The sequence below is a fragment of the Cyprinodon tularosa genome, unplaced genomic scaffold, assembly GCF_016077235.1.
Source record: "Cyprinodon tularosa strain WSP-4 unplaced genomic scaffold, ASM1607723v1 ctg112, whole genome shotgun sequence".
Classification (NCBI taxonomy): domain Eukaryota; kingdom Metazoa; phylum Chordata; class Actinopteri; order Cyprinodontiformes; family Cyprinodontidae; genus Cyprinodon; species Cyprinodon tularosa.
In genome coordinates this window covers 1,158,272-1,185,401 of record NW_024037916.1, presented here as the reverse complement: position 1 = coordinate 1,185,401, position 27,130 = coordinate 1,158,272, and the positions used below count along the sequence as shown (strand labels likewise).

Here is a 27,130-nt window from a genome sequence, read left to right as displayed (position 1 = left end):
CGTGTGTTTGTGTTTGAGAGCAGAAGAGAGGGAGCAGGGGAGAAACCTAAAGAGAGTAAAATAAAACAGACAGTGATAGAGATGGAGTGATAAAGAGAGAGAGAGTAATGATAGATAGACGCAGAGAGAGAGAGAGAGACAGAGAGAGACAGAGAGAGATCAACCTCTGTACCCCTTGGCCTTGTGCCCTTCTTTCTCCCATCCCCTCCCTGCTTCCCTTCTGCGGCGGCACGGCAGCCTCACCTGTGGGGCACTGGCAGATGAAACCGCTGATCTTGTCGATGCACTTGCCGTTGTTCAGGCAGGGGCTGTTGGCGCACTCGTTTGTATCGATCTCGCAGAACTCCCCCTCGTAGCCTGGCCAATTAGTGAGTGTGGACCGAAAGGGGGAGACAGATCGGTAAGTAAGAGATACAAGCTAAGAAACATGATATCAATGCCGCTATTTTCTACCTAAATAGATATTTATTATGAATAGAAATAACAATACAACTAAAATTAGCTAATAGAAGATGATGAAAGAGTTGAAAGAGTTACAAAATTAATTCATTAAGACACCTATTAATGATCTAAAGTCAACTAGTAATCAAAAACGATTGCTCTTAAATTCACTTTAATGCCTTTTCAGCTCTTTACATTAACATTTAATAATTACAGAGATACAAGAGTGGCCATGGGACAACTTTTCTTCATCTTTGTAATTGTTTAACAAATTACACTGCAGTGAAATACAGCTGAAACAGCAGCCTCATTCAAGTGTTTGCTCCATTCAATATTGAACCTAAAACTAAAAAGGAGCTGGAGTTAAAAAGGTATGCTTACATTTAAAGCCTTTGGTTTTACTGGTGCGTTATAGTGAGGTTACCTCTGATGTTGGGCCTGTAAAACTGTTTCCCATTGGCAGAAAATAAAACCAGAGAAGGATCTGCTAAATATGCAGCGGCTTGGCGGACTACATTTAGCAATAAAGATAAAGTATTTCTTAGAATTATGTATATTTAAACACCTATACACGCCTATACTTTCATTACTGCACTATTAATAGGTTTTCTGTTCTGGATATTCGTCTCAGTTCTTTGGCCAGGAGCAGTGAAAAAACACAAATAGTCAATGTCAGGATTATTTGAGTGTTTCAATTGATTCTTCAAACTTGAGACCCTTTCACAAATAAACATAACAAACAACACAATCTGATTTTTAATCTGCAAAACCAGTTACTGTCTTTATTTCATATTAAATGCTAATTATGCTAAACAGATAGCAAATTTAATAAAAAAAAATCATAAAAAAATGGCACTTTTGATTTGAAAAATAGAGTACATGTCATGATCTGGCCTGTTTGCTCTCCCTTAATTAGTAATTCCTTTCACCTGCCCTCTTCCCTCCCTGCCTCATTATAATTAATTCCTCTCACCTGGATGCTCTGGTTTATATTCAGTTCAGCCTGAGCATTCAGGGCCAGATCATTGCTTGTCTTTCTGTCAGTCTTTCTGTTCAGTTTTTATTTGGTTCATGTCCTGGATCCTAGCTGCCAGTGGAAAGAGGGTTTTAGTGTTTGTCTCGTCTCCTGATCGTCCACTGTTCCTCCCCTGCTGAGTCCTCTGGGTTTTTGGCTCATTATGGGGGGGGGGTTCAGTTTTTATCTAAGTAAGCCTGGCTCCTTGGTGGAGACCAGTTTAAAGTCTGCTTCAAGTTCCGGTTCCACGTCCTGTCTCGGCTACCCTCTTCCACTGAGCCTGCCTGTCTGCACCTGATCCTGTCTGCTCCTGTGCGTGACCACCTGGTCATGCTTCTGGTCCCAGTAAGACTCTGAACCCTCCTGGAAGCCTGTGGATGCCTGGAAGTCTGGATCCTGCCACCTGTCTCTGTTCCTGCCTGATCTGGATCCTGCCTGTTTCTGTCTGTTCTGGATCCCTGACCAGGATCAGCTTCCACCATCACCTCTGGGACTGCAGCACTGGGACACTTGTGGTCTGGACTGTTAAACCAGGTAAGTGACCAACACAGTTAATCTTCTATTGGTTGATCGTGGTCACTTACCTGTGTTTCCTCCCTAGAGTGTCTGAGATTGGGCGGTGCCCCGCCCCCCCTGCCTGCAGTGTCCGCGAGCCACAGCTCCGCTTTTGTTTTGTTTTTGATTTTAATAAACCTTTTGAACTTTCCTACTGACTGTCTCTCCTGAATACTGGGTCCATCTGTCCTCTGTTCATGACAGTACATTTAAAGAAAGACATGTTTTGGGTATATGTTGGAGAAGCAAATCTATTTTTATTGGTTTTATGTATAAAAACCTTTTCTTATGAAGTTTCTCACCTGGCATGCAGATGCATTGGAAGTCTCCTATCTGGTCCAGGCAGGTGGCTTCATTCTTACACGGGTTTGATTTGCACTCATTGATGTCCAGCTCACAGCGTGTCCCCATGTACCCCTGCTGGCACATGCACTGGAATGAGCCGTTGGTGTTTATGCACTTCCCACCGTGCTCACATGGGTTGGAACCTGTTGAAAGTGATCAATGGTTTAGTTTCACCCTCTTTAGGCAACTGCTGACAAGAGGTAATTTCGTTGGAAAGTCTTTGAGATTAGATCATTTTGTTCGTTAAACATTCAATATTAAACATGTCTGATTACAACAATGATAACCCTGGGGCTCTTATTTTCTGCAATTAGGAGTTTCATTATTCCCATAATAAAGAGTGTGATCTTTACTCTGGTTTTGATACTGGAAGATAAACTGTTTTGGGTTTAGGCAGAGTGATTTTTACCCAATGAGCATTCATCTACATCCTTATCGCAGGAATGTCCGACATATCCTGAAGGGCAGGTACAAATAGGTTTTCCGGTGACAGGGTTGGTGTCACAGTTGGAGTCCTTTTTACACGGGTTACTGATGCAGGCGTCCTCTAGCTGGCACAGCAGACCTGCAGAAGAGTTAAAGGGGATAATATTAATGACTTCTATTCATTTTCCCTCTGCAAACCAACATCAATCATCTAATTATAACCCTGGAGTGTCCCTTTACCAAGAAAAACTTCTATTGCATTTAATCCCTTCTAGTTTAAAAAAATCTCTAAAACTTAAATAATATAGTTCTGCGTCTGTTAGCGATTTGTAGTCCTCTAAGCAATTTTAGGTGGCCCTTGATTATGATTCAAGTTCCGGATGTTGATGCAGACACACATTAAAATAAAATACTAGCGTGCAATTTTCCCTTTAAAAAGAACAATGAATTATAATAAAAAAACCTTCTTGAAATGTTTTCTTTGTACATGCTATTTTAACCATGTATTAGTCATGTTTTGCTTTTGGTGTTATTTAAATAAAAAAGGCTACATACATCCAGTGACTAATATGAAATAACAGACTTGGATGAGCACATCTGTCAGAGTTGGGAAAATAAAGCAACAGTGAGGTATTTCATGGATGCTGAAGAAAAACAAATAAAATCTGGAAATTTTTTTTTTTGCTGTGCTTTTGTTTTTATCCAAGCAAACCTAAAGACCTCTATATTTTAAATCGATAATAACGCAATTCAATACAATTTGCAACTTTACTTTTACGGGAAACCAATTAGCAACACACAAATCCCTTTTAATTGTCTCGGAAAAGTCCCTTTTAAGAGACAATTAAATCAAGTCATGCAGGTTGGTTAAAAGTTTTCTTTTTGCCTGCATTGAGTCATTAATGCTGCATATCTATAGAAATTGGACTACTTTGTTTCAATGCTCTACACTGAACAAAGATTCGTTTTTTGTTTGAGATTTATGACCCTTTGTTTTACCTACACATAATGTTTGCCCTTAAAGGAATAGTACACCCAAAACATGATTAGCCTTCATTTTCTACTCACCCCCATGCTGAACAACACTCTGGAGTACTTTTTTGATATCTCAAATGCATCTGGAGATCTGGGAGGCTTCTTGCTGTCTGCTGACATTCAAATAATGGAGGTGCCCAGCGCCCGAGGCAGAAAGGTCCATAAAAGTCCACAAAAAACGTTTCAATATTCCTCCATACTGCTCGTCCAATGTATTCCAAGTTTCCTGAGTGGGTAGCATACAGAATTTACTCGAAACGAAGTCATTTAGAATGTTTTTAGAGCATAAACAGTAGTGTATAGGATTTCCTGAAAGCGCGCACATGCGCGATCACGACGCTACGGAAGCCGGCAGACCAAACCAGCGCATTCAGCTCGGCAAGAACTCATGCTCTTCCTCAACACTGAAGTCCTCAGACATTTTTCTTTCGTTGTTTCTTTCTTTGCACAGGTAAACAGCACATTTCTTCTTCTACGCTTGCATTATCGGCAGAACAGACGCTGAATGCGCACTTTTATCTGGTTTGGTCTGCCGGCTTCCGTAGCGTCGTGATCGCGCATGTGCGCGCTTTCAGAAAATCCTTCACACTACTGTTTATGCTCTAAAAACATTCTAAATGACTTCGTTTCGAGTAAATTCTGGATGCTACCCACTCAGGACACTTGGCATACATTGGACGACCAGTATGGAGGAATATTGACACGTTTTTTGTGGACTTTTATGGACCTTTCTGTCTCGGTCACCATAGACCTCCATTATTTGAATGTCAGCAGACAGCAAGAAGCCTCCCAGATCTCCAGATGCATTTGAGATATCAAAAAAGTACTCCAGAGTTTTATTCAGCATGGGGGTGAGTAGAAAATGAAGGCTAATCATGTTTTGGGTGTACTATTCCTTTAAGTGCCAGTACGTTTGAGATTGAGCAATCTGTAAAGCATATTATCCTGATTGGCTGCAAGGAAATCATAGAACATCCTCTTTACGCCACCAGATAACATACTTGTAGTTTGGGATTTTCAGTTAATTTCGAATTCAGGAGGAGTGGTCTGCTCCACATACTCTGTGTAAACACCCTTCTTTATTTATTTGAACTATGATTTAACATGAAATGTTTTTCTATTAAATTTGTGTATAACCTCATGAGTTGTGTTGCATTAAAGCCATTTTATTTTGTAAAAAACAACTGTAAAACTTAAAAGAGAGAATGTGAAAAATATCATTCTTTAAGATTAAATCTTTATGATTTGGGTTTGATTTTTCACACACACCTGTACGACCATGAGGACATTCGCAGAAGAACGAAGCCACGCGGTCATGGCAGGTAGATCCATGGTAGCAGGCAGCACTGGCGCAGTCGTCGATATTCTCGCTGCAGTCGTCTCCAGACCAGCCGTTCACACACACACACTGGTAGCCGCCGTAAATGTTGTGGCACGTGCCGCCATTCAGACATGCATTGGGCATAAGCTGGCACTCATCAACATCATCCAGGCAGAGCTGACCTGTGGTGAAACAAGCAGGAGTTGTTTATTTCTCAGAAGAATGAATGAATAGTTTCTAAATCAACTACATTTCATCTGCATAACACAATTTGAGGAGAAGAAAGAAATGTTGTAGGAACCTGTAAATTCTGGTTTACACTGGCAGTTGTAGGTGTTGACTCCGTCAACGCACGTGCCCCCATTCTGGCAGTCATGACCTGGACAGTCATCTATATTATTGCAGCAGTTTTTACCAGAAAATCCTGTAAAAAGCAAATAGAGAAAGTAAACATTACACAGCAGCTTAGTTACTTTAAGCACCAAAAAGAAACTCAGTTTCTCACTCTCGCCCTGGTCTGAAACAACAACTGCAGTTACAATTTTGTTCCGTTAAATGTGGTCAACTGTCTTTTCCTTCCCTAGAAAGAAGGCAGCTGTGCCCTTCTGAGGTCTGTGGGAAGCGTGCCATGTAATAACATCCCCTCCGCTTTACAGTTGCGCAAGAAACTACCTCTGGACCAAAAAAAGTGGTGAGTTTGGTTACATAACCTGCAAAGTAAAGCCAATACTACATGTAACTGCCACTTCATCACAGCTTGTTATTCCTATAAAATTGCAGACATATACTGATATATGCATATACTTGTAAAAACGATTCTATTCAACTGTTAAAATCTTACTGATAAGTAAAATTGATCAAATTAGCTGTATGTACATTTAAAGAATAGATTACTTAATCTATTTTAAACAAAGAAAGTTCTAATTTAAAACAGATAAATAGACTAATTAAGTTCTGATTTATAGTTCATCTCAAAATTGTATAGTTTAAAGATTACAATTTTCACATTTGTTGATTCAATACCAGTTAGAAAGAAACAAATCTTTAAAAAACATGAATGGATGGATGGATGGATGGATGGATGGATGGATGGATGGATGGATGGATGGATGGATGGATGGATGGATGGATGGATGGATGGATGGATGGATGTTATAAAATCTGAACTTCCACAAAGCATTCTTTTTCCAGGAAAAATAGTAGCAATGCTTTACCAATGACGCATTAAATTGCCCAAACTAGGTTCAAATGTATACGGGAAACTTGAAACAATTCAGCTTTAAGATGTAAATTCTCCAGCTAACCTTAACCATCACTTTTAGACTTTTGAAATAACAAAAGATAATGCTGAGATGAAATGAAGAGTTGCCCAAATTTTGTGCACAAACGTCTGAACTGACTGGTAAGAAAAAGAATAAACAAGTCAGCTTGTGTGACGGTGATGGGCTGTTGTGCAGGACTGAGCTTTCCTTCATTCCACCCTGTGAAACGGATGTTGTCCTTTGGGCCATTTCCTTACGATAAGCTTCCGAAGCTTTCCTGCCCCAGCTTGGTTCACACAAGAAGGCAGAAACGCGTGTGTGTATTCACAAGCAGGACAGAGAGTAAGCAGGAAAAACCAAGCCTTAGATGACATCATTGGCTAACGCACAGCAAGCAGTCCTAATCATTTTAATTCCCATTTATGTTGGAAAATAATTCTAAAGCAAGGCAAGTATATGATGCAGGCCATTTTGCAAACTGCCTGCTCATTTACCATTTTTCTTGGTTTTAACTTTTGTTGTTTTTTTTCTTTAAAAGTTAAAAACTGACATTGAAGTAGACTTCAATTTTGTTAAGTGACCCCATCAGCAACATTTCTAAAGTTACCTGGCACGCAGGAACATTCATAGTCGGTTTCTCCCCTCGGGCTGCAGGTACCTCCATTCAGGCAGGGCGAGGGGTTGCATGGAAGGTAGCGGTTCTCGCAGTGCTTCCCTGTATACTCTGGAGGACACTGGCATCTGTAGCCCCCGACCTCATTGATGCATATCCCGTCATTTTTGCACCGTGGTGGGACGGCGTCACACTCGTTGACATCCTGTTTGCAGGTTTGTCCAAAGAAGAATGGGGTGCATCTGCAGATGAAGGTGGAATCAACTGGAGTGCAATCCCCGCCGTTGGCACAGGGATTGGAGGCGCATGGGTCGGCTGTTGCACAGTCTTTTCCTGAGAGCAAATAGGAGAGTATACAGAGTCTAAGCTGTGCAGAATTAGTACATAACAAGTTGAAAAAAACGAAAAAGCTCATGGCTTTTACCTGTCCACCCAGGTGGACATCGGCACCTGTACCTCTGCGGACCGTCTGGCTCACAGGTACCTCCTTTGTGACACGGCGAGCTGAGACAAGCGATATTGATGGGTGTTATGCAGCGACGGTCGGTGTAGCCAATTCTGCAGGTGCAGTTGAAATCCACCGTGTTTCCCTTGGAGACGGCACGACATGTGCCTCCATTCATGCATGGCCCGTTGTTGCATGGGTCATGAAACTGGCACCTGCTCCCCACGTATCCATCTCGGCATCTGGACACAGCAGCATGTGTGGTCAGTGGCGAATATCGATGATATGATTTAAGTTGGTGTTTCTCTGTTTTAATTTTGACTCTCTTAATGGTGAAATATAGGCTTTGATCTGACTCAATTGAGAATATGCCTCCTTAAAACCTTTTTTGTATGTTGTAAAGCTAAGAGACATTAAGATATTAGAAATATCTGAAATTAGTTAAAAGATGAAGATAATAAGCAACTGCTCAGGAGAACAAGAGTAAGCTTTACCACATTATTATCACTAACACAAATACCCCAAAACGTCAAACATTTTATATAGAAGGGGAGTGCCCACATATAAAGGGAGAGAGGAAGAGTTCATGTTTGAAGCTCATAGATAAAGGAAAGCATTCTGAAAGTGCAACACACTCTAATGTAGGCAATAAAAGCTATTTGCTACCAGCCTTTGCTGTGATATCAAGAATAAATGTACAAAGAGGGATTTACTATGAGAGGAAAAATTCTATGTAAAATACACACTTGTTCCCCAAGCTGTATCAGTCACCCATTTTAAAAAGTCAAGATGACAAGGAGTGATATTTGTAGGACTGATCATTAGATATGCAAAAATCAATTAGCCAGTAAACATAATTGACCAACCATCCCTTGATTAGCTTTAACGAGCAATCAACCAGCTGTTTACTAAAGGCTCTGATCATGAGAAAATGAATGAGAAAATTAAGCTAAATAAGAGGCAACAGCTCTTTCGTGAAGTGTATTTTGGTTTTTCATCCACTTTTGCAGGATTGTAAGCAAGAGGCAGGACACAAATCTGACATTTTTCTAAGAATCAGATCAATGTTCTTATTAGAAAATCAAGTTTTGACAAATTTCCATTTGATCTTCCACTCCAAATTTGGAGTGTATTGTTTTATTACTGCATTCCGTCAGGCATTGTGCTATACGATCGAACCAACCAGAACCTAAAAATCAGGACAAACTTCACACATTATGCTATAGATGAGAACAATCTTTCAACATTGCTTTATTTTCAGCTTGATAAAAAAAGAAAAACTTGATAAATATGTAAATTGTCATTCTGTATTGTTCTCATCAGCTTATATATTATCATAAGTCATTATTTATCTTTTTATTTACTTCTTTTACAACATGTATCTTTATTGAATATTAAAGTACTTATATTCCTTAATTATCTACCCCTACGAATTAATCTCGGTTCCCTTTTTTACCAGTCTACATACATCAGTGGGATCTGGATAAATAGTAGTATGTGTTGTACCTGTATTGGTCTACATTTGAACAACTGACAAACATGAATTTCAAGAAAATCTAAAATCAGAGGCAAAATCAAATATAAGCTCATAGTGATAAACTAATAAGCTGAGTCTCTTAGTGAGTACTAATTGTCTATTGCATTTGAAAGGTTTGCAGCATAACTTAAGTCAGTCTGAGAGGGAAGAAATTATTGAATTGCAAAACATCTATCAAACTCTTCATAGAAATAATCACCACTAGAAAAACATTTAATCAGCAGCTTGTTTAGGTCAGCAAATATCTAACCTTCCATTAATTGATTTTTCTCATAAAATTAGCGTAAAAAAAGGCTTGGTTGGATCAGAATGGCTTTCCATAGTCTTTATCCACCCAGTAAAGACTAATGCCTTGAACAAGCAAAGATCCCTCCACAGTGAGCAACTGTGCTTATAAATCAACCATTGGAGCAAAAAAGATCCTACCTCACAGCAACACTTCCATGAGAAAGTATGCTATAAAAGACACATCCATCTTTCTACCATCACCCCCAGTGAACAATGAGTTAGACCCTGTAAAACGGGGAGAGGTGGGGGGGACCAAACTCCTGTGATGTTTCTCAAAGGTTGTGTCTGAGTCATAAACATCACTTGGACCCCAGCGAACAAACGCCTGCAGACAGAGGAGCCAATCACAGAGGCACATTCACACATTTAAAAGTACAATGAGTGGAGCCGTGGTCCCCAGAGGATGCACACGGCTCAACAAAAGGGCCACACACCTAAAGTTGGAGTGAGCAGCATCGTTAAAACGCAGCAGGATGATACACTGGGACTTTTCAAGGAATCTTATTTTTATTCAGGTGAGCAGTTGCAATAAAATGCAAATCTTACAACTTTTTAGAAACATCCCAAAGTTTGACAAAAGAACTGGAACACATTGCATTTTTAAAAAGGTAAATGATAACAGGTCTGTGAGTACACTGACATTGGACACCTTTACAGCCCCAATACTGCAGTCAGTATTTAGCAGTGGTTTTAACAAAACAGGCCTCCCAAGTCTTAATCCAAACAAACAAACTGCATCAAAAACATCTGCAATATTTCAGATCTTGTGCAAAATCTTTCTTCAAAAGAATCTTCAAAAACTGAGAATCAGCCATCTTGGCACCACCGAGCATCTCAGGGATGAAATGTGCTCAGTCTGATCCTTTGTCAGCACTCATTCATCCTGAGGACAAGGCTGTGCAACAGAGTCTGAGCTATGAGCCAACATTATGGAGACTTCAAAGCACTACACCACCACCCCAGTGCTCTTATTCATTCCTGCCCCATGAGGATTTGCCCCAGCATCAGACAGGCAATGAAAGAAGTCTGTCAGTATTAAAGGAAATGTATCGAAATTTCTACTGACTTTTTCATTCATGTTAAAACACAATTTTTCTTTGAATAGTGTGTGAGTTCAGTCTCTCGCAGACACAATATCATGGAAAAAAACATCCTGTCTGAGCAACATTCCCACGACATCAAAACCCAAACCCTCTAACATACCTGACCACAGGGCTAACACCCTCGCTGGGGCCACGTCCCCAAACATTCCCAGAGAGACCAGCACCTTTGTGTGTGTGGGGACCGAGCTGTGGCCCCTCTGAGGGGACAGTTGTGTGTTTACACAGCGTCCCCCTCTCAGGGGATTATATAGCCTTCGAACTATGACAAGGAAAAGAAAACATCACATGCTTGGCTCCCTGCAACCTAAACAGTAGCGGCCAGTGGTGGCATTTCAACGTGCAGAAATGGAGAAGCAGGACATTGTCTGACAATTGCTGATTGACTTAAACGAGGAGATCAAAGACAAGTCAAATGTCACCAAAGCAGCAAAAAACGTTGGTAAATGTAGGTGTTAAAACTGCCTAGGTGTTGTAATACTTACCCCATAACAGTGGTGTGGTGAAGACCAGAGGCATCTGTGTGGTCAGATGACAATGCAGCAAAACATTTAAGAGTAAAAACCACAATAAACTGAATAGCTTTTGAAACAAAGATTCCAAAACACAAAGGTAACTTTAAAGTCTACCATTGTTGTTTATGTTAGGGCATCTGTGATTAGGGCTGCAAAGTCTATGTTGGCTTGCATGCTCAAACATGCTAGTTTGTAGCCACTCATGGGGATAGTGGTGTTGTAGCCAAGACCACACCAACCGAGACCGAATACCAAGACAATGCCGAGACCGTTAGAGGCCAAGATCAAGACTCAGTCTCTGGCTCTAAATGTCTTAGTCACTGCCTCTAAAGGTCCTGGTCTTGTTTTGGTCTTGGCCTTTAAACGTCTTGGTCTTGTCGCTGTCTCCGTACATCTCTGTCTTGGTTACTACAATACTAGACTAGTGGAAGGGGTGTCAAAACGGAAGCACCTTTGGGATGAGGCTTTAAAGATTTTTCCTTAGCATTTTCCTTCGCACAGGGAAAGAACATTCCTTTGCACAGGGAAAGGACATTCAATGCATTTCAGTAAGTCTCTACCTCAAGTGGAGACATTTAGGTATCATGGCGTGTTATTATTGTTCCATCTTACCAACAGTTATGTTGGTATAATGGAGCAAGAGACAGACAGATAGATTTAGGCCTTATCTGCAGCAATATGGGAGCTGTTCCAGAGCTAAGACAAAAAGCATCAGTTTGTCTGTCTTCAGCCAAAACCTCTAATATAGTAAGAGAGATATGGATCCTGACTAAAGGAACAACAACCCTGATTAAAATAGGACAGAATTTATCTCACTTGGTGGGTAGTAGCACTTGACCTTAGAGGAAGGAGCTCTAAAATTGTTTGACACTCATATGGTTCAAGTACCAATGGAGCATTGTTTTAAGTAGACAACAACATTTTGTATTGTTGCTAACTGCAGTATACCCATCTACTGGCCTCACACAGATGGATCGGAAGTCATCAAATCTGCAACTGTGATGCTGTTATGTAGGGTGACCAAACGTCCATATTTCATGGGACATATCCGTATTTCACGTCCTGTCCCGGGCGTCCTGGGTTTTTTTTAGAAAGTGAGGAAATGTCCTGATTTCACTGCGCACGACGCTGCGTGTGACGTAATCCCTGAGCCGCGTCAGTGAGGGCAGCCCTGTTCTTAATCAGAGGCTCTTGCTCTGTTCGAAAACCTGGGCTGCATCCTCCAAGGACGCGGTCTACCTAGACTGGTTTTCCCAAATGAAAATATGGTCACCCTACTGTTATGTAAAGATGGATGTAAATCTCGAAATTTCGGACATTGTTGTATCTTTATCAAAAATAATTGAGAAAAGTCCTGAAGGGAAAAGGTGGTAAATCCTAGAACTAGCTAAGTTTTCCTGAAGAAGTGTCATGCAATTGTTTTTATTGTGCAATCTGCCTTTGATTATACAAACTGTATTATCATCAGATAGATGTCTGAGCAAAATAGTCCAATGATCACAAAATCAAATTTCCCACGGTCCAACAGCAATGACAAGTTGGTTGAATATTCTAAGAGATACTGATCTTCCAGGATGTTTATGATCTGTCAGTATAGGGGGGATCAGAAAGTTTAAAGAACCTTAGACAATCTCAGATACAATCTTTTCAATTTTACATCAGAAACATGTCAAATTCTTTCACATATTCAGTTTCATGAAAAAAGTTGCTGCATCTTTGCTACATAGGGAAGGGAAGGGGTTGCTCTGTTTCCAGGGTGGGAGGGAGGGCAGTCCGGTTAAACCCCAGCGGTGGCGAGTGCTTTAGTCGTGAGGCGCCACACGAGCTTGCTGGAAAAAGGCCGCTGGGAGCAGGTGCGCATGTTAATGAGGAGACAGCAGCTGCTGGCCCGGCCAACACTACCCTATCCAACACTCCCTCCCCCTTTCGTCTCCCATATCTGCAGCCTTTCTGCCTCCTTCCTCCATCCAAGCATCCTGTCCCACTACTTTTTCAGCAAGGCAACAGGAAAATGCTGAGCAATGCAAGAAAAAAAACATCTTATAAAAGTGTTCTATTACACTTTTTATATCAAATAGGAATTTGATCAAAGCTGCATGTTTCTGACAGGTTGGAGGAAATTATGCACATCATGAGTCTGACATTCTTTGCAGTGTCGGCATGTGAATAGCCTTCTTCTCTCCTGTGTCCTTTCAAGCGAAAGGAGGAACAAGAGGGGAAGAGAAAGAAGAAGGAGCATAAGTGGGTCTGTTGCCAACCCCCCAACCTTCACCCTCAACTCCCAATTCAAACCTCACTCCAGGCACAGGCATATTCAGCTGTTACACCTCCTCTTTTCCCTCATTTCCCTCTTCTTTCTCCTCTCATCTTTGTATGAACCCCCCTCTTCTCCTAAACTGGCCCACACTGCTGGTTCCACTTCCTGAACAGTTGTTGGCATCCAGTTCTTCACCTCAGTGCACCGTCTTTCCCTCCAAAACCAGTTCAACCCACTTTTGTCTAACTGCCTCTTTTCATGGTGAGACATCCCTCTCAGATTTATAACTGATTCTAAATGCCCTCTGAGACTTTCCCCAAACTGACTCCAAATGGATCGTATACTTCTCTCCAAGTGTTCGGGGCCAAGAGTGAGCAAGACCAAAGCTCAAAATCCAAAACACACACAAACAGAGAGACAGACAAAAGAGTCCGGACGAAAAGGCAACTGGAACAAGCTTGGTTGGGCTCTCAAAAAGAGAAAAGGGAAGCTGGTGGAGAAGGAGTTTTTACTCTCAAGACTCTCCTTATTTTTAATCTGAATAGAAGCAGCTGCTCATCATGGGTCCATGAAAAAAAAAAAAAATTCTAAGAGGCTTTGAAACTTTGCAAAGTAGCCCAGTATCTCACACAAGGCCTAGAAGACAAACATAAAGACCCCACGCCCTTATGCTGATTGATGCCCTGCACAAACACACTTCATCGGAGGTGTTAACCACAGGTCAACTGTAGCACACGCTGGGCAAAGAATTCAAACAATTAGTTTTTTAACTTGACAAAACCCCTTGTAACTAAAAGGCCTTTACATTCATAAAATCAACTGCTTCCACGGGGTCTAAAATGCATTAAAAAAAAACCGTGGATAAAAAAATAGATATTCAGAGACTTCTTTATTGATGCTTTTCTGTTTTCAAAGCAAACAGAGAAAAGCAGCTGCTTCAACAAGTGAAATCTGGTGGCCTGCAGAGCTGTGTAATCTCAACAGCAGCAGGTAAACCAGGCAGCTGGAAAGGTAAATAAAGAAGACATGAAAAGAAAGGAACAAATCAGAAGCTGAGCAAATATCAGGTGTTTGGAGGTATAGTGTAACTTCAGGACAGCAGTGGAATTATCTCTGCTGTAAGGATGATACTGTTATTATCTCCTCTGTCATCCCTGCCCCGGCAGCACTCATTGTTCTCCTCTGCGCTCACTTCTCGCTCATCGCTTCTTCTAATGCTCCCGCAGTAGCCGGTGGCAACGGGTCTGCTCCACCGACGGGACGCACGACAGCGCCGGGGCGGCGGCTCGAGCCTGCAGCAGATGTTGTGGTGACATCTGACCTTGAGCCAGGCGTCACTCTAAAGGGGTTTTCCTGACTGTCGGGCCAATCTGCCATCTGCCATCTTTCTGAGGTCACATGCAGATGGAGAGATGTAATATGTGGGCTACACATGTGCACTGTACACAAATAAAACCCTGGAGTGAGTACACAAATTTAGGCAGCTTCCTGGAGCTCACTTTGAATGCCTTCTAAGAGGCTTAGTGAATTAGGTTATTTATTTATTCAATTATTGTGCCATGTAAAGCTCTGTGAGACACAAAGTCATGTTTGGTCACATTTTAAAAAAAGTTCATTTTTACCATAATCATCAATAAAGTAAAAAAAAAAAGACCATAGAACAAAAATGAACTGGTTGTTATTCTATCAACTGTAATGATGCCACTTTTTTATTTAATCAAAACCTTGCAAAAGAAGGCGTTAAAGAAATGGAAAAAAACAAGCTCAACCAAACACCTTACTGAATAATGTATGTTGTTTAGAATTTAATTCGATTTTACAAGCTGAGAGTTTACAGAAAACATTATTTAACTAATTATGTAACTATTATTTAAGAAAGGCAATGGTTTCCCTGGAACATTTCTTAAATGTTCAAGCCTACTAGATACTATTATTTTACTGTTTGCTTATGGGTTTTTCAAAACAGATATATTATCCTGAGCCTTTTCGATCAAACAAAACAGTTGGGTAGAAATAAAATAATATACAGGAGTTAAAAATGATTGATTTCAAGACTGTTGAAAACTACAATGAAGCTGTTCCCAAGATATGTGTTTCTTTAACTTTAAAGGCACACTATGCAACATTTTTCAGTTAATTAATGTGTTCCATAACGTTATGGATGATTAAATGATTCATTTCAGGTTGAACAAAGGTATTCTCGGCCGCCCTGGTGGTCTGTGGGGGAAATACCGCACTTGCAATTGCAGGAGCACCGACCCGCACCCACAAACTCAGAAGTCTCGTGAGAGTCAGTCTTGCTTTACGGCGAGAACTGCTACACCCCCCAGTTAAAAGCATGCTCATTGCTAGCACAGTGGCGATCGTTGTGCAGTTATGCTACGTTCACATCTGACGCAGCAAAATCGCGTCTGCTGCTTCATTTTTGCTGCTTGTACCAGTTAGTTCTGACGCGCGGCTGAAGCAGCTTTGCTGCTCTGGCTGCGCGGTGCAAAAGTGTGTCTGACGCGCTTTGGGCGGAGCTTCACTATCCTTTCTCTGCCTTGCAGCTATATTTGCTGTGATCAGTGGGAATAAAGTAGTTTTAATATGTGTTTAAGTGAGAAAATACACCTGAAAACGTAATCAGTGCCGTCAGTTCATTCAGATTATTATCCTGCCTGTCGGAGCCGCTCAGACCCCCACATACCAGCGGTGCGCCGACAGTAGGGATCCCTTCATCAGCAGCCTCTGGCCTGGTCGCCTCCTCGCGGTTCACCACGGCAGCTGGTAGGTGTTTTTCATCTAAATAATCCAAACTGCATATTCTGCCGGCAGATTTCTACATTTTAAGTTAATTTAGGCGTCAATAAACTGTTTAAGAGGAGTGATCATCAGTGCTGTGTCTCTCTCCCTGCATCAGATGCTTAAACGCGCCCGATGCGCTGCTTCAGCTGCTCAGACGTGCTGCGCCTGCTGCTCAAAACTTGCCGCGGGACCTTTTGCTGCGCCTTGACGTTACGTTGCATGTAAACTCGCTGCTTCTGTCGCGCCAGCTGCGGTGTGAACGCAGCATTAGTCATTCGTTGCGTTCGCCTGTCTGCTAAGCTCAAAACAACCGAGCCTGGCTTGACGGAGAAACCAGGAGAACAGCTGTGCATATTTACGACAGTGCACTTTTACTTTCGCCCTCTGGGGGGAGTCTCGCTGGAAAATCAACACCGGTTGCATAGTGTACCTTTAAATGCATCAAAAAGAGTCAGCTGAGTTTTTATTGACTTATGGACAAAACATTTATGAAAAGTTTTAAAGCCATGTATTTTTACATGGCTTTTAAAAATGTGGCTGTTTGGAAATTAAAGTAACAGGTGTTAAAAACCTGAATGTAGGCTGAGTACCTGAACAAAATGACTTGAAAAACTAAATAGCTAATATTAGTTCACTATACTTGCAAAGCTTAAATGTGAGCAGAATACCAAGGAAGTTATAGTATAATGTAGAAACTGAGATTTTTCTGTGATGTCTTAGACGCCGTGATCTGGGAGTCAAACTGGGTTAGTGGACCATGTTTGTACCTCTGACTTCCCCTCTCTTCATCCTGTCTGTCCCCCACCACCACCCCACTGCTTCTCATTTCCTGGCCGTTTGCTTCTGTGCCTTGCCTAAGTCTCCTTTAGTCTTGTCTGATCTGTTTTAAAAGCTTTGCCCAAAGGGAGAGGGGGCCTCTCCTCCCGGTCTTTCTCCTCCTTTTCTTGCCCTCTCCTGAGCTTTCCCAGCAGCTTGTGTCATGGCTAACAACAGTGTAAATTTAACTACCACAAGAGGAGAAATTTGTCAGTGGAAAATACATTGAGAATTAGCTTCCAACTCACAATCTGACTCTATTTGGATAAAAATAGCCTACCCAGTAGAACTAATTCTGCTACAAAATCCATGGTTGTTGTTTTTGGTGGAACTGAAACCAAAGTTACCACTGAATCCCAACTGGCCGCAGAAATTACAGGACCCTCCAGTGCTTGCCCTCTCCTTATGTTCATCACTCTTTTCCTTCCTCTGTAATCGTACAGGAGAGCTGACCTGGCCGGCCCACATCTGGCAGCCTTCATTAGTGACCCTGTGAGTTTTGGAGCAATGTGGATGCAGCCCATGGGAAAGAACCAGCTCTCCCCAGGGACCAAACACTTAGCTTATGTGTGGGTGTGTGTGTGTGTGTGTGTGTGTGTGTGTGTGTGTGTGTGTGTGTGTGTGTGTGTGTGTGTGTGTGTGAGAGTAAGTGTTTTTTGAGGGACTGAGTTGTTTTAATGACCTCTGCTACAGCCTGCTTTACGAGGCTGGGAACCACTTATAGGTTTTCAGGGACTCCGAGGGTGCAAATGACAAAGAACCCTCAGGTTGTACGTGTAGCAGAAAAAAATCCCATCATTAATCCTGCCTATGCTAGATTATCCTATTCTGTTCTTTTGTGTATATACATCATTTACTTGTTTATACATTGGCACATAATCAGATATTTCTGTCTATATGCAAGTTTGCCTATTATCCACATCTGATTTATTTACATAATCAATACGTTCTAAAAACTTTTAGCTGTTTCGGTTCCCAATGTTGCTATTCTTGGTTTTGAATTGGGTGCTCAAATATATAACCTACAAAATGACCTAAAAAAATCATTAATGCCAGACTGTTTGATTATTTCAACAGAAACCTGTGGCAAACATTTAACAGATAAATACACATGGTATTAAAGCTCCAATTGCAAGATTCAAGCATTGAAAAAAAGAATGGTGAGGAGAAAAAGGGGGGCAAAGTTAAGACATCAGCCAGAGTCAAAATGAGAATCTTCACTAGAACACTTCTGACACTGCCTTCAATACTTCATTGTGTCACACATTCCTTTACAACAAATAGTTTTCATTTACTATAGGAAAAAATAATAGACTGGAAACTAAGTTAAAACCATTTAAATACTTACAATATAAAATAAACCATTATATTACCCAGTGCATTTTTTATAGATCGGAAAATTTATTAAAAGATCATAATTTGATAGGATTGTTTAAAAAAAACAGTGACCTGATGCGCTACTCGGACTCGTCTATCTGGAAACCAAACAAGTAGAAGAGGAATATGAAGCTCAAATAGAGTGAAATGCGCTGCCTTGGCAATTTGTGCAATTATGTTTGCTGAAAGCCCTAAAAAGAAAATGTGACAATATATTTGGGCAAAGACATGGCTGGCCAAATGTGGCTACTACAGTCTGTCAATTTTACAGAAAGAACTCAATTTCACTCGCACCCAAGCCATGCTTTTGTGTTTTCATCTGAGAGGAAAAGGAAGAAGATTCCTTGTTTGCGTATGCCCACTGATCGATTTGCCCATGACAGTCGACTGAATTTCAAACATATTTGATTTTCTTCCTACCTCATGATTCCTGATTGGGAGGTGGTGGTGAGAGGCTAATAGCCCCTCGTTATCCCCTTTACACTACACGACACAGGACGCACGATCAGGCAGTAAGTTGGCCCGGTCTGAAAATTCGGCACGACTGGAAAATTGGCCCCAAAAGGGCAAAAAATCATACAATGTATGCCCCACATTAACTGCAATATAGTTAAGTTAAACAAACAAGCTTCAACAATTGTACTTGTACTCATAGTATTCCACTTATTAGGGAATTGGTTGTGGGACCATTAGCCTTAGCAGACTTCCAGACTTCCCTCTCCCCAGACACCTCCTCCAGTTCCTCGTGGGGAGGTCTGAGGCGTTCCAGAGTCAGCTGAGAGACAACCATCCCCTAGGCTTCAAGGCAGGTGTTCATTGTGCATTCAAAACAGATTTCCCAACCATCTCAGCTGACTCTTCTCAATGTGGAGGAAAACAGACTCTAATCTGAGACTTGGGATCTCCTAACCCCTAAGCTTGTATTTGAAATCTCAGTGTTTTGGTCCTGATCTAGATTTCATGAACATAAGCAAGCTTAGAGAGGTAGACCAACTGGTAAATGGAGAGCTTAATCTTTTGGCTTAGCTCAATATTCACAACAACACAGCGATGGAATGTCTACATTAAAGCAGCAGCAGCTGCACAATTCAGTCTATCAATTGTGAACAGGATCCCAAGAGACTTGAATTCCTCCACTTGAGGCAGGAACTCTGATATGAAGAGAACATGCCACATTTTTCCAGTCAAGAACCATGGAGTCAGAATAGGAGAAGCTTCACACATTCAACTGCAAACTGCCACTGTGCAATTTGTAGGTCTTGGCAGTAGGAAGCCAATCTGCTTGTTCCCCAAACCAGACCCCCTCCAGCCCTTGTCTGCACCTAGAAGTCCTGCCCATAAAGGGGACAGAAAACAGCCCTACTAAAGTCCAACATGCTTTGAAAACAGGTTGAACCTAACACAGGGAATGCAGACCAAACTCCTGCCCCCCTAGAACAGTAGCTGGATGGCCCCTAGGAAAGGGGTACTAGCTCAAGACTCCTAGAGTACCCACCACAGGGCATGATGAGGGACACAGCTGAATGCGTTCTCCAGGTCTACAAAGCATATATGGACCAGTAGGGCAAACTCCCATGAACACTTTAGCACCCTGTAAGGGTGCTAGCCCAGCGTTCCACAGCTGTAACACTAATAATTAAGAAATTATTTGACCATTTGGCCCCTAGCCTATTTCAAAGTTCCTGTGTGGACTGTTAATGTGATTTATAAACAATAAGGATAATATGTAGTACTGATTTATACCACCTTGTAAAACCAGAGCTGTTGTTTAACCTACAGTCTATTTCCATAAAAAAGCCATCTTATCTCCTTCTCCTAAATATTCAGCAAAGCCTTTCTGCGTCCGGCAGTGAGAGTGACTCAAAGCTTAAGGCACACCTGGCAGACATCGTCAATCTGTTTTTGTGTGGAGTTCAATGGGCAAAAACCACAAGTAATCATGGGTATTACGGAGCACGCTGCTGCGCTGATGAGTGGATAGCCCACATGGTTATTATACTTCAACCCACAAGCAGGTGGTCTGGCAGAAGGCAAATAATAGAAAAGAGGAAGTGTGGTTTGAAATACGCAAAGGGCCTTTGTTTCTCACACACACATACACACCCTCATGCAGACTGTCAGTGACTGCGATCAAAGTTTATGTGATTTGTCTTGGTATATGCCAAACACAGAGGCTCAAAATGTCTACTGTGCAGGGATTCTCTAGAACCATGTTGTTCTCTCAGGTAGAAAACCCCTCTCAACAGCCAAAGGGAACCTAACACTGGCAGCGGCGGCCATATAAAAGAGCTACACTATGTGCTTCTGCTTGTGTGATGATATGATCAGATACGGCACCTTTTCTTCCCTCAAGCCACTCCGAGACTGCTTCCTGACTCTGAATAGGAGCGCAGGGGTGGGAGTAAAGGACGTGAGGGGGGAGTTAAGATAGACTCATCTGACTGGGGCAAACAGGGTTGCCATTGAAGAATGCTCAGAACTAGAGGGACAAGGGCTCACTTTCATTGAGGTAAATGAATACTGTAGCAGAGACACATACCAGAAAGGAATTAATGGCTCTGATTGTTATCTGAGAAAAAACTTGATAAAACCCCTAAAAAGTAGACAGGTTTTCAGCAGCAAGATTCAAGCTCTAATGTTTTTAAATCTTTAATGTCTGTGTTTCTGCTGGATACCTCAGATCTAAACTTAGAGATGCCAAAAAAGAAAAAAAAATAGATACGGCTGCTATACACTCCCGCACCCACAGGTATTTTAACTGTTAAATATTTTATTAAAATTTGGGGTAAATGTTTTCAGTTTGCTGACATTTTAAACAAGTGTCAGATTAAGTACTTTGAGTTGGCCACGATAGATGCTTTCAAACAGGTCAACTAAGGTAGACTTATGCAACTGAAAACTCCAATGTCAGTTGTTGACACACAGTCACTTGCAAAACGCTTGAAGTAATCCTAGATTTTAAGCTAAACTGGTGATACATTTCTTTCTGTGAACACTTGCAATCACTTCCAGTTCCGAAGCTATTTTCTTCACAGTAACTTTTTTTTTTTACTGCTACTTAATGTTGAATTATGAATCACCCTGCCATAGAAAGGCCCCTAGGCTCCTCTAAGGATAAGTCTTAATTATGTCATAACATAACAGGAATTTTAACAAAGAACCTGATTTAAATTCAGACAGTCATTGAAGCTCACCTTTTTCACAGAGGTTCTCTGAAAATGGCCAAGGGTTGTAAGAGAAAACGTGTCTATTAAGTGCATGAGGGAAAAAAAGGCCTCAGAAGAGGCAGATATATCCCAAAATGCTTTTCGCGGAGAGCTCCCCATGCAAACATTTTGGGTTTTGCTGTCACAGCAGCCTGCTGACCCAATAGGCTGTCACTACCTGACAGCAGCGACTAATAACAAAGATGGCGCAGGCACTGTGCAGTGGAGGAGGATTTATGAGACCAACAGGGAGCAAAAACCACTGATCATCTGTCCGATCGGTGAGTTAACAGAGTTCGCTATAAAGTCTACTATATAGTCCCCGCTCTTTATAGTGATTGAGGGATTTAGGGGTTAGAGCAGATGTTCAGTTACAGGGTTGTTCATGTGCATTTTTGGAGTGGAGAGCATGGGTCTTTTGAAAAATTTGCCAAAATCCTCCACAATACCTCTAATCCTTAAATAGAACAATAAATCAAGCATTCCTCCTGATAGTGTTTACTTAGTCCTTTTAGAGGAAGTTTAGTACAGGGGTGCGATAAATAGACAGACTTGTTGTGCACCAACATCACCTGTGGTAATATAATACGCAGTACCTTATAAACCTTTCTATCTCACCAGTATCAGTATTAGAAAGGCTGCATACTCCCAAAATCCATCATCTTAACAGAGAAACCAGAATAGTTCAGCAGCTTTAGCTCTTCCTTTAGTTTGTTCTCAGTGCCACTTGTGTCTCATTCCTCTTGGCACCAAATATTTTTTAGCGCTTTGTCACACTTCATCCTGGACTTTTCCTCCTTCTTTTCCCACCACCACTCGATGATCCTTTCAAGCTTGGTTTCACTGTTTCACCTAGTGATATAATAAATAGTGATGGCTCTTCTTTGTCACTCATTGAGAGCCTATACCGCCAAAATTATTGTTGCGTTAAATACATAATAATGTAGGTCCCACTTAAACAAACCATTGGGTTAAGATTCTGGTACCGGTTCAAATGGAGTTAGAGAAAATGTTAAGAAGGTTATCTACTACCTGAAGATATAACCTGACTGAAAGTTTTTAACAGACTCTGACTGTAATAGTCCTGAGCTACCGCTTTAAATCTGACCTGCTTTGCAGCTCTGCTGTCTTTTTTTGATTTTGCATCTCTTAAATATAAGATTTTCAGGTGATTCTTATTAGCTAAGGCTTTTTCGGGCCAATAACGTCATCCTACATTCTTCCTTTTTGGAACACCAAAAATGGGCTTTCAGATTCCACTGCAGGTAATTTAAAAATATGAGACAAAATAGTCATAAAGTATTTAAAACAAGAAACATTACTTTTTGTAGCAGCTTTAAATAAAGATAAAGAATGCAGCCGCTAGAAAATAAAAATAAAAGGTTTACTTATGAAGATCAAGAGATTAACTTCTGTTAAAAATGACAAAAGTTGAACTTTTATTTTTCAAGCAATCCTATCCTCACCAGGTCACATCACTCTGCAATCTACACAGTGCCAACAGAGGTATGGGATCTCTCAGCAGCCTCCTTCCTGGCCCTCCATCGAATCGCCCTGACGTCTCTCATCTCCATGGACAGAAAGAAGGTTTGCTCTGAACCTCTTTGATTTGGGTCATCCATTGTACTACTGGAATCTGCAAGATATTATTACTGGTATGAACTGCTTCCCCTCAGTTCACACCTTCAGAACTCATTGATGATGGGCTGTTTAAAATAAAATCCTCTACAATTCTCCACTTTGGAATTAGTAATCCTCAAGAAAACTAAAGCGGGGTTGAAAACAGGTGAATGAACTTTAGTGCTGGTTCATTTTTGAACATATGTAGTATTCCAACTCTGATGACCTGTCTAAGCTTTGGCAACCCTTAAACTTTTTGCTGATTATCCATTGCCACAGTAACAACCAGCACGTAAAGAGTGCAACTCTGAAAAACACAATCACTGGCTTGGCCTTGTGTGCCTGCTCGAAACCAACCCAATGCCCACCTCCATGTAAAATTGGAGACGTCTGAGGAGCGGGACAGTGCAGGGGCACAATGATGGCTTTGTGGCCCAGTGAGGAGGAGGTGGGGTGTGTGTGAGAGATGAGTGAATACATGAGCAGGCCAAATTAAGATGTGGCGGGGGTCCAAGATGACTGCCCACTTGTTGCTGTCCGAAGCTTTGACCTGGCCGACTCAGTCATTCCAGCAGTGAGACAATCTGACTGCTGCGGCTCAAACCGGCATTGGAATTTAAACAAGAAAGCAAGGAAAGGTGTAAGCCTGCAGGTTTACCCTTAAACTTATTAATCACAGCCTTTTCTGAAATCTTTTATAGATTATAAAATGTGTAGCCATATGTCTTGGGCAATCAGAGAGGGTGAGGAGGGGACAAAATCCCCAGAGAAGGGTGTGTGGCGGAGGGGGCGGCAAAAGGACGGGGTTTGAGGGTCTCTCTGGGAAGCCTCACCCAGATTAGTCACACAGAATTAATCGCAGAGGAGAACAATAGTCGCCGGGCTTCTGGCAAACCCAGCTGTCGCTGAGTGAAAGAAAAGAAAAACAAGATTTAGGGCCGAAGAGTTTGGCTGGAGAGACGGCAGAATGTGGCGGCAGTAACACATACCCAAACACCGTACCTCACGGTGACCCCCTGGCCTCACCAAGGGTCCACCACTCATTTCTCTACATCCTCCGACCATTTGCCACCCAGAAATAGATCCAGCAGAGTGAGCGCTCACTGTTTCATCTCCCTCACACGCAAACCCCAAAAATCTCTGAGTCATTGCAGACTCCACAATCCCACTGTGCAGGAATTTGTCACAACTTGCAGATTCACAAGACATGGGGCAGATGTTGAACTTACTTGCATTCTCCATTGCCATCCGGAGTTGATTCACACTTCCCCTGGTTCAAACATGACTCTGTGGGCATGGAGCATCTTAGACCTGCAAAAGCAACATTTTAACACAAATGTACTTTGCAATACATCCTAAAGGTTCTGAGCTTGTGGCAAAGCAGCAGAAACAACCATGATATATTTTCTTCTCAGACTGGAATCAGGAACTGCAAAAGTATTCCCTCTTAAATGAGAAGTCCACCTGCAACTCTTGATAACTGAGATTCAGTTCTGTGGGATATAGAGGAACTTGCTAGTAGTTTGGCAACAGAATGCTCTAATATGCTGCTTAAAAGCATTTAAAAGAAATATGAGAAGAAATACTAAATCCAAACTCCACAGTGCAAAAATGATCCAAAAATGAGTAAGAATGTCTTAAATTAAGCGTATTTACCCTTAATTTGAGCAGGTAAATAAGATGATTGGCCAAGGGAAGTAGTATTTTAACTGTTAAAATAAGATGATTATATTATATGCACTTAAAATAAGACAATGCAATTGTTTTTTCTTATTTTAAATGTAAATTGTGTCTCACTTAACTCCTTTCTTCAAGAAAAATCCACTTATTTTAAGAAAAAAATGACTTATTGAGATTTACATTTTTTGCAGTGCAGAGGCTAATAGGCTTTTTTTCTTTCCTTTCTGTTTGCTGGATAAATGTACAACCACCTGAGGCAAATTAAAAAACATAAAATTATCCAGAAGAAATGAATTTAAAGGAAAAAAAGAAAAATGCAATTCATATTAAAATAAATAAACATATCAGAAAGTAAACTTGCAAAAGTTTTAAAAAGTTCCTTCAGTTGACAAGAAAGTTTCATATATATATAAATATATAAAGTTTAGCTCATATAAAACTCTTCCAGTTTTGTTTTTAAGCAGTGTTTAGAAACTTCTCCCCCACTCACCTCGCGTTATTCCTATCAGCGACAACAGGAAAGTTAGTTTCACTAACAAAAAAATATGCATTCCTTCTGGTTTAAAAAGATTTTACAAATCCACGTGGGTTTTTTCATAGATCCGATATTATGTCTTCCTTGTTAAGGAAAAAAGGCTGCCTGTTTCAGTTCATCCAAGAGTAGATCCACAGAGTTTAGCAGAAGTGAAGCGGACTCCGGGCATGAGACGTCGTCACTTCAGGACCAGACTGGGAAATGATTGGAGGGACGCAAGTCTCCATCCGCTGCGCTGCGCTGCGCTCTGAAGGGGCGTTTTTCTTCCATAGTCACATAGTTGTTCCCCAGACAGGCATAAGCTGTGCAGCTTGATGGAGAGATAGCAGGGAGTTTGTTTTTCTGTCCCCCAGCGGTTTTCCCACCTAGTAAATGGTTAATTAGCTCACACTTGTGGAACATCAGCCCCAAAGGTTCTCCTCAGGATATTTGAAACTGAGCTGCAAGCTTATCCAATATTCTGAATAAAAGCGTTAAAACATCACCTTCTCACAGGATTTTAATATCCAATAAAGTTTTAAAAAAGTTTAGTTTCACATTAGAAATACCTTTATTGTCCCAAGGTGCAGAGGCGTAGCCAGAAATTTGTTATAAGGGTTGACGAAAATGGATAGGCACCAGAACCTCAGGGTCAATCTACACTGTTCCAACTGGAAAATTAAGGAACAAAACATCCACATTTTCTAAATAAAGACAAACTATACTTTCATACAGCCTTTGCTAACAAATAGACGCATATATTCAATAGCGTTAGACACAACAATAGGCCCGTAAGCAACATGCTGTAGACAACCGACCCGAAATTTGCACACACATACACACTTCACAACATATTCTCATTATCAGTTCGTATGAAATCGTACGAAAAGTTATGCACACTATTTCATACATTTCAAAAAACCAGATCAGTGCGCATGCGCAGGCAGACAGACAAAAAAAGCAGATCCGCGGACGGACGTAAAACTGGCAAAAACAGTGCAATAATCACTTATTCATGTCTCTAACTACGTTGCTTGCTGTTTTATATCTTAGGGTTAGGGTCAGGGTTAGGGCTAATTGTATTTTAAATTCTATGTTCTTGAATGTTGTGTAAGATGTGCATGCGCATACGACGAAGAAAACGTCCAAAACGTATGAAATTAAGGTGCATAACTTTTCGTACGATTTCATACGAACTCATAATGAGAATACACTGCACTTCATCATTTCATCATTCTTCACCTTCACTAGACATGGATATCATTTTGTGTATTGTGCTGTAAAATGAGTTACCTTGAGTTTCACCGCCTCCTCCTCACCCAAGCTATCTCCATTCATCTCCTGGTCGCAATCTTTACTTACTTCGGCAACAACGTCCACCTCTCCCTCTTTGGTTCTTTGAAAGAACATGTTTATTTTGGGAAGTTTTTTCTGTTCTTCCAGCAGCTTTTCTTTGCTTTTTCTTTTCTGGAATCCGCTTACGTACCTTTTTTTGGTATCCATTGTCGCTAACACATTGTACGTAACGGTTACGGTTTTGATCTACGCTCTGGGTTACCCATAATTCCAAGTCGTATTGTAAAAAATAAAATACTTGAATACATTGTTTTTTTAAGATCTTTATGGTGGTTTGAAACATATTATATGAGTGTATTTTTTACCAACTGTCTAATGAACTACACACAGTTGTTAACATAGTAATTATAAGTACCACTGTCTGCTTTGCTGTTGGTGTCGTGTTTAAACGGCTCACAATCATGCTGAAATCTGCCATATGTTTGGGTATAAATATGGTCCAGTCATTTAACCTAGTATCAGGTGGGTGTAAGAGGAATTTCTCGCAACATTACATCTGCAAAGCGACATGCGTAGGGGCCCAACCAGGTGTCAGCAACGGGGCTCCTTAAGAGGTCGGGGGCCCATAAGCAACTGCTTACTCTGCTTACCGATAGTTACGCCATTGTTAATATTTAAG

The 27,130-nt window shown here is 41.2% G+C and overlaps 1 protein-coding gene across 2 annotated transcripts in view; it reads right to left on the bottom strand.

Annotated features, from left to right (window-relative positions):
* LOC119793154 (neurogenic locus notch homolog protein 1-like) overlaps positions 1-25,400 on the bottom strand; it is a 53,271-nt gene extending 27,871 nt beyond the window's left edge. Inside the window, exons 1-9 of one of the 2 annotated variants that reach the window (XM_038300180.1) lie at positions 25,132-25,400; positions 24,191-24,272; positions 7,438-7,700; positions 7,008-7,346; positions 5,440-5,562; positions 5,087-5,320; positions 2,766-2,921; positions 2,314-2,499; positions 244-357 (exon numbers count right to left, since the gene is read on the bottom strand). In XM_038300180.1, the coding sequence (XP_038156108.1) occupies positions 244-357; positions 2,314-2,499; positions 2,766-2,921; positions 5,087-5,320; positions 5,440-5,562; positions 7,008-7,346; positions 7,438-7,700; positions 24,191-24,272; positions 25,132-25,192 (1,558 nt within the window). In that variant the 5' untranslated portion in view covers positions 25,193-25,400. The remainder of the gene's footprint in view (positions 1-243; positions 358-2,313; positions 2,500-2,765; positions 2,922-5,086; positions 5,321-5,439; positions 5,563-7,007; positions 7,347-7,437; positions 7,701-24,190; positions 24,273-25,131) is intronic. The other variant, XM_038300186.1, reaches the window with a different exon arrangement.
* Positions 25,401-27,130: the final 1,730 nt, after the last annotated feature.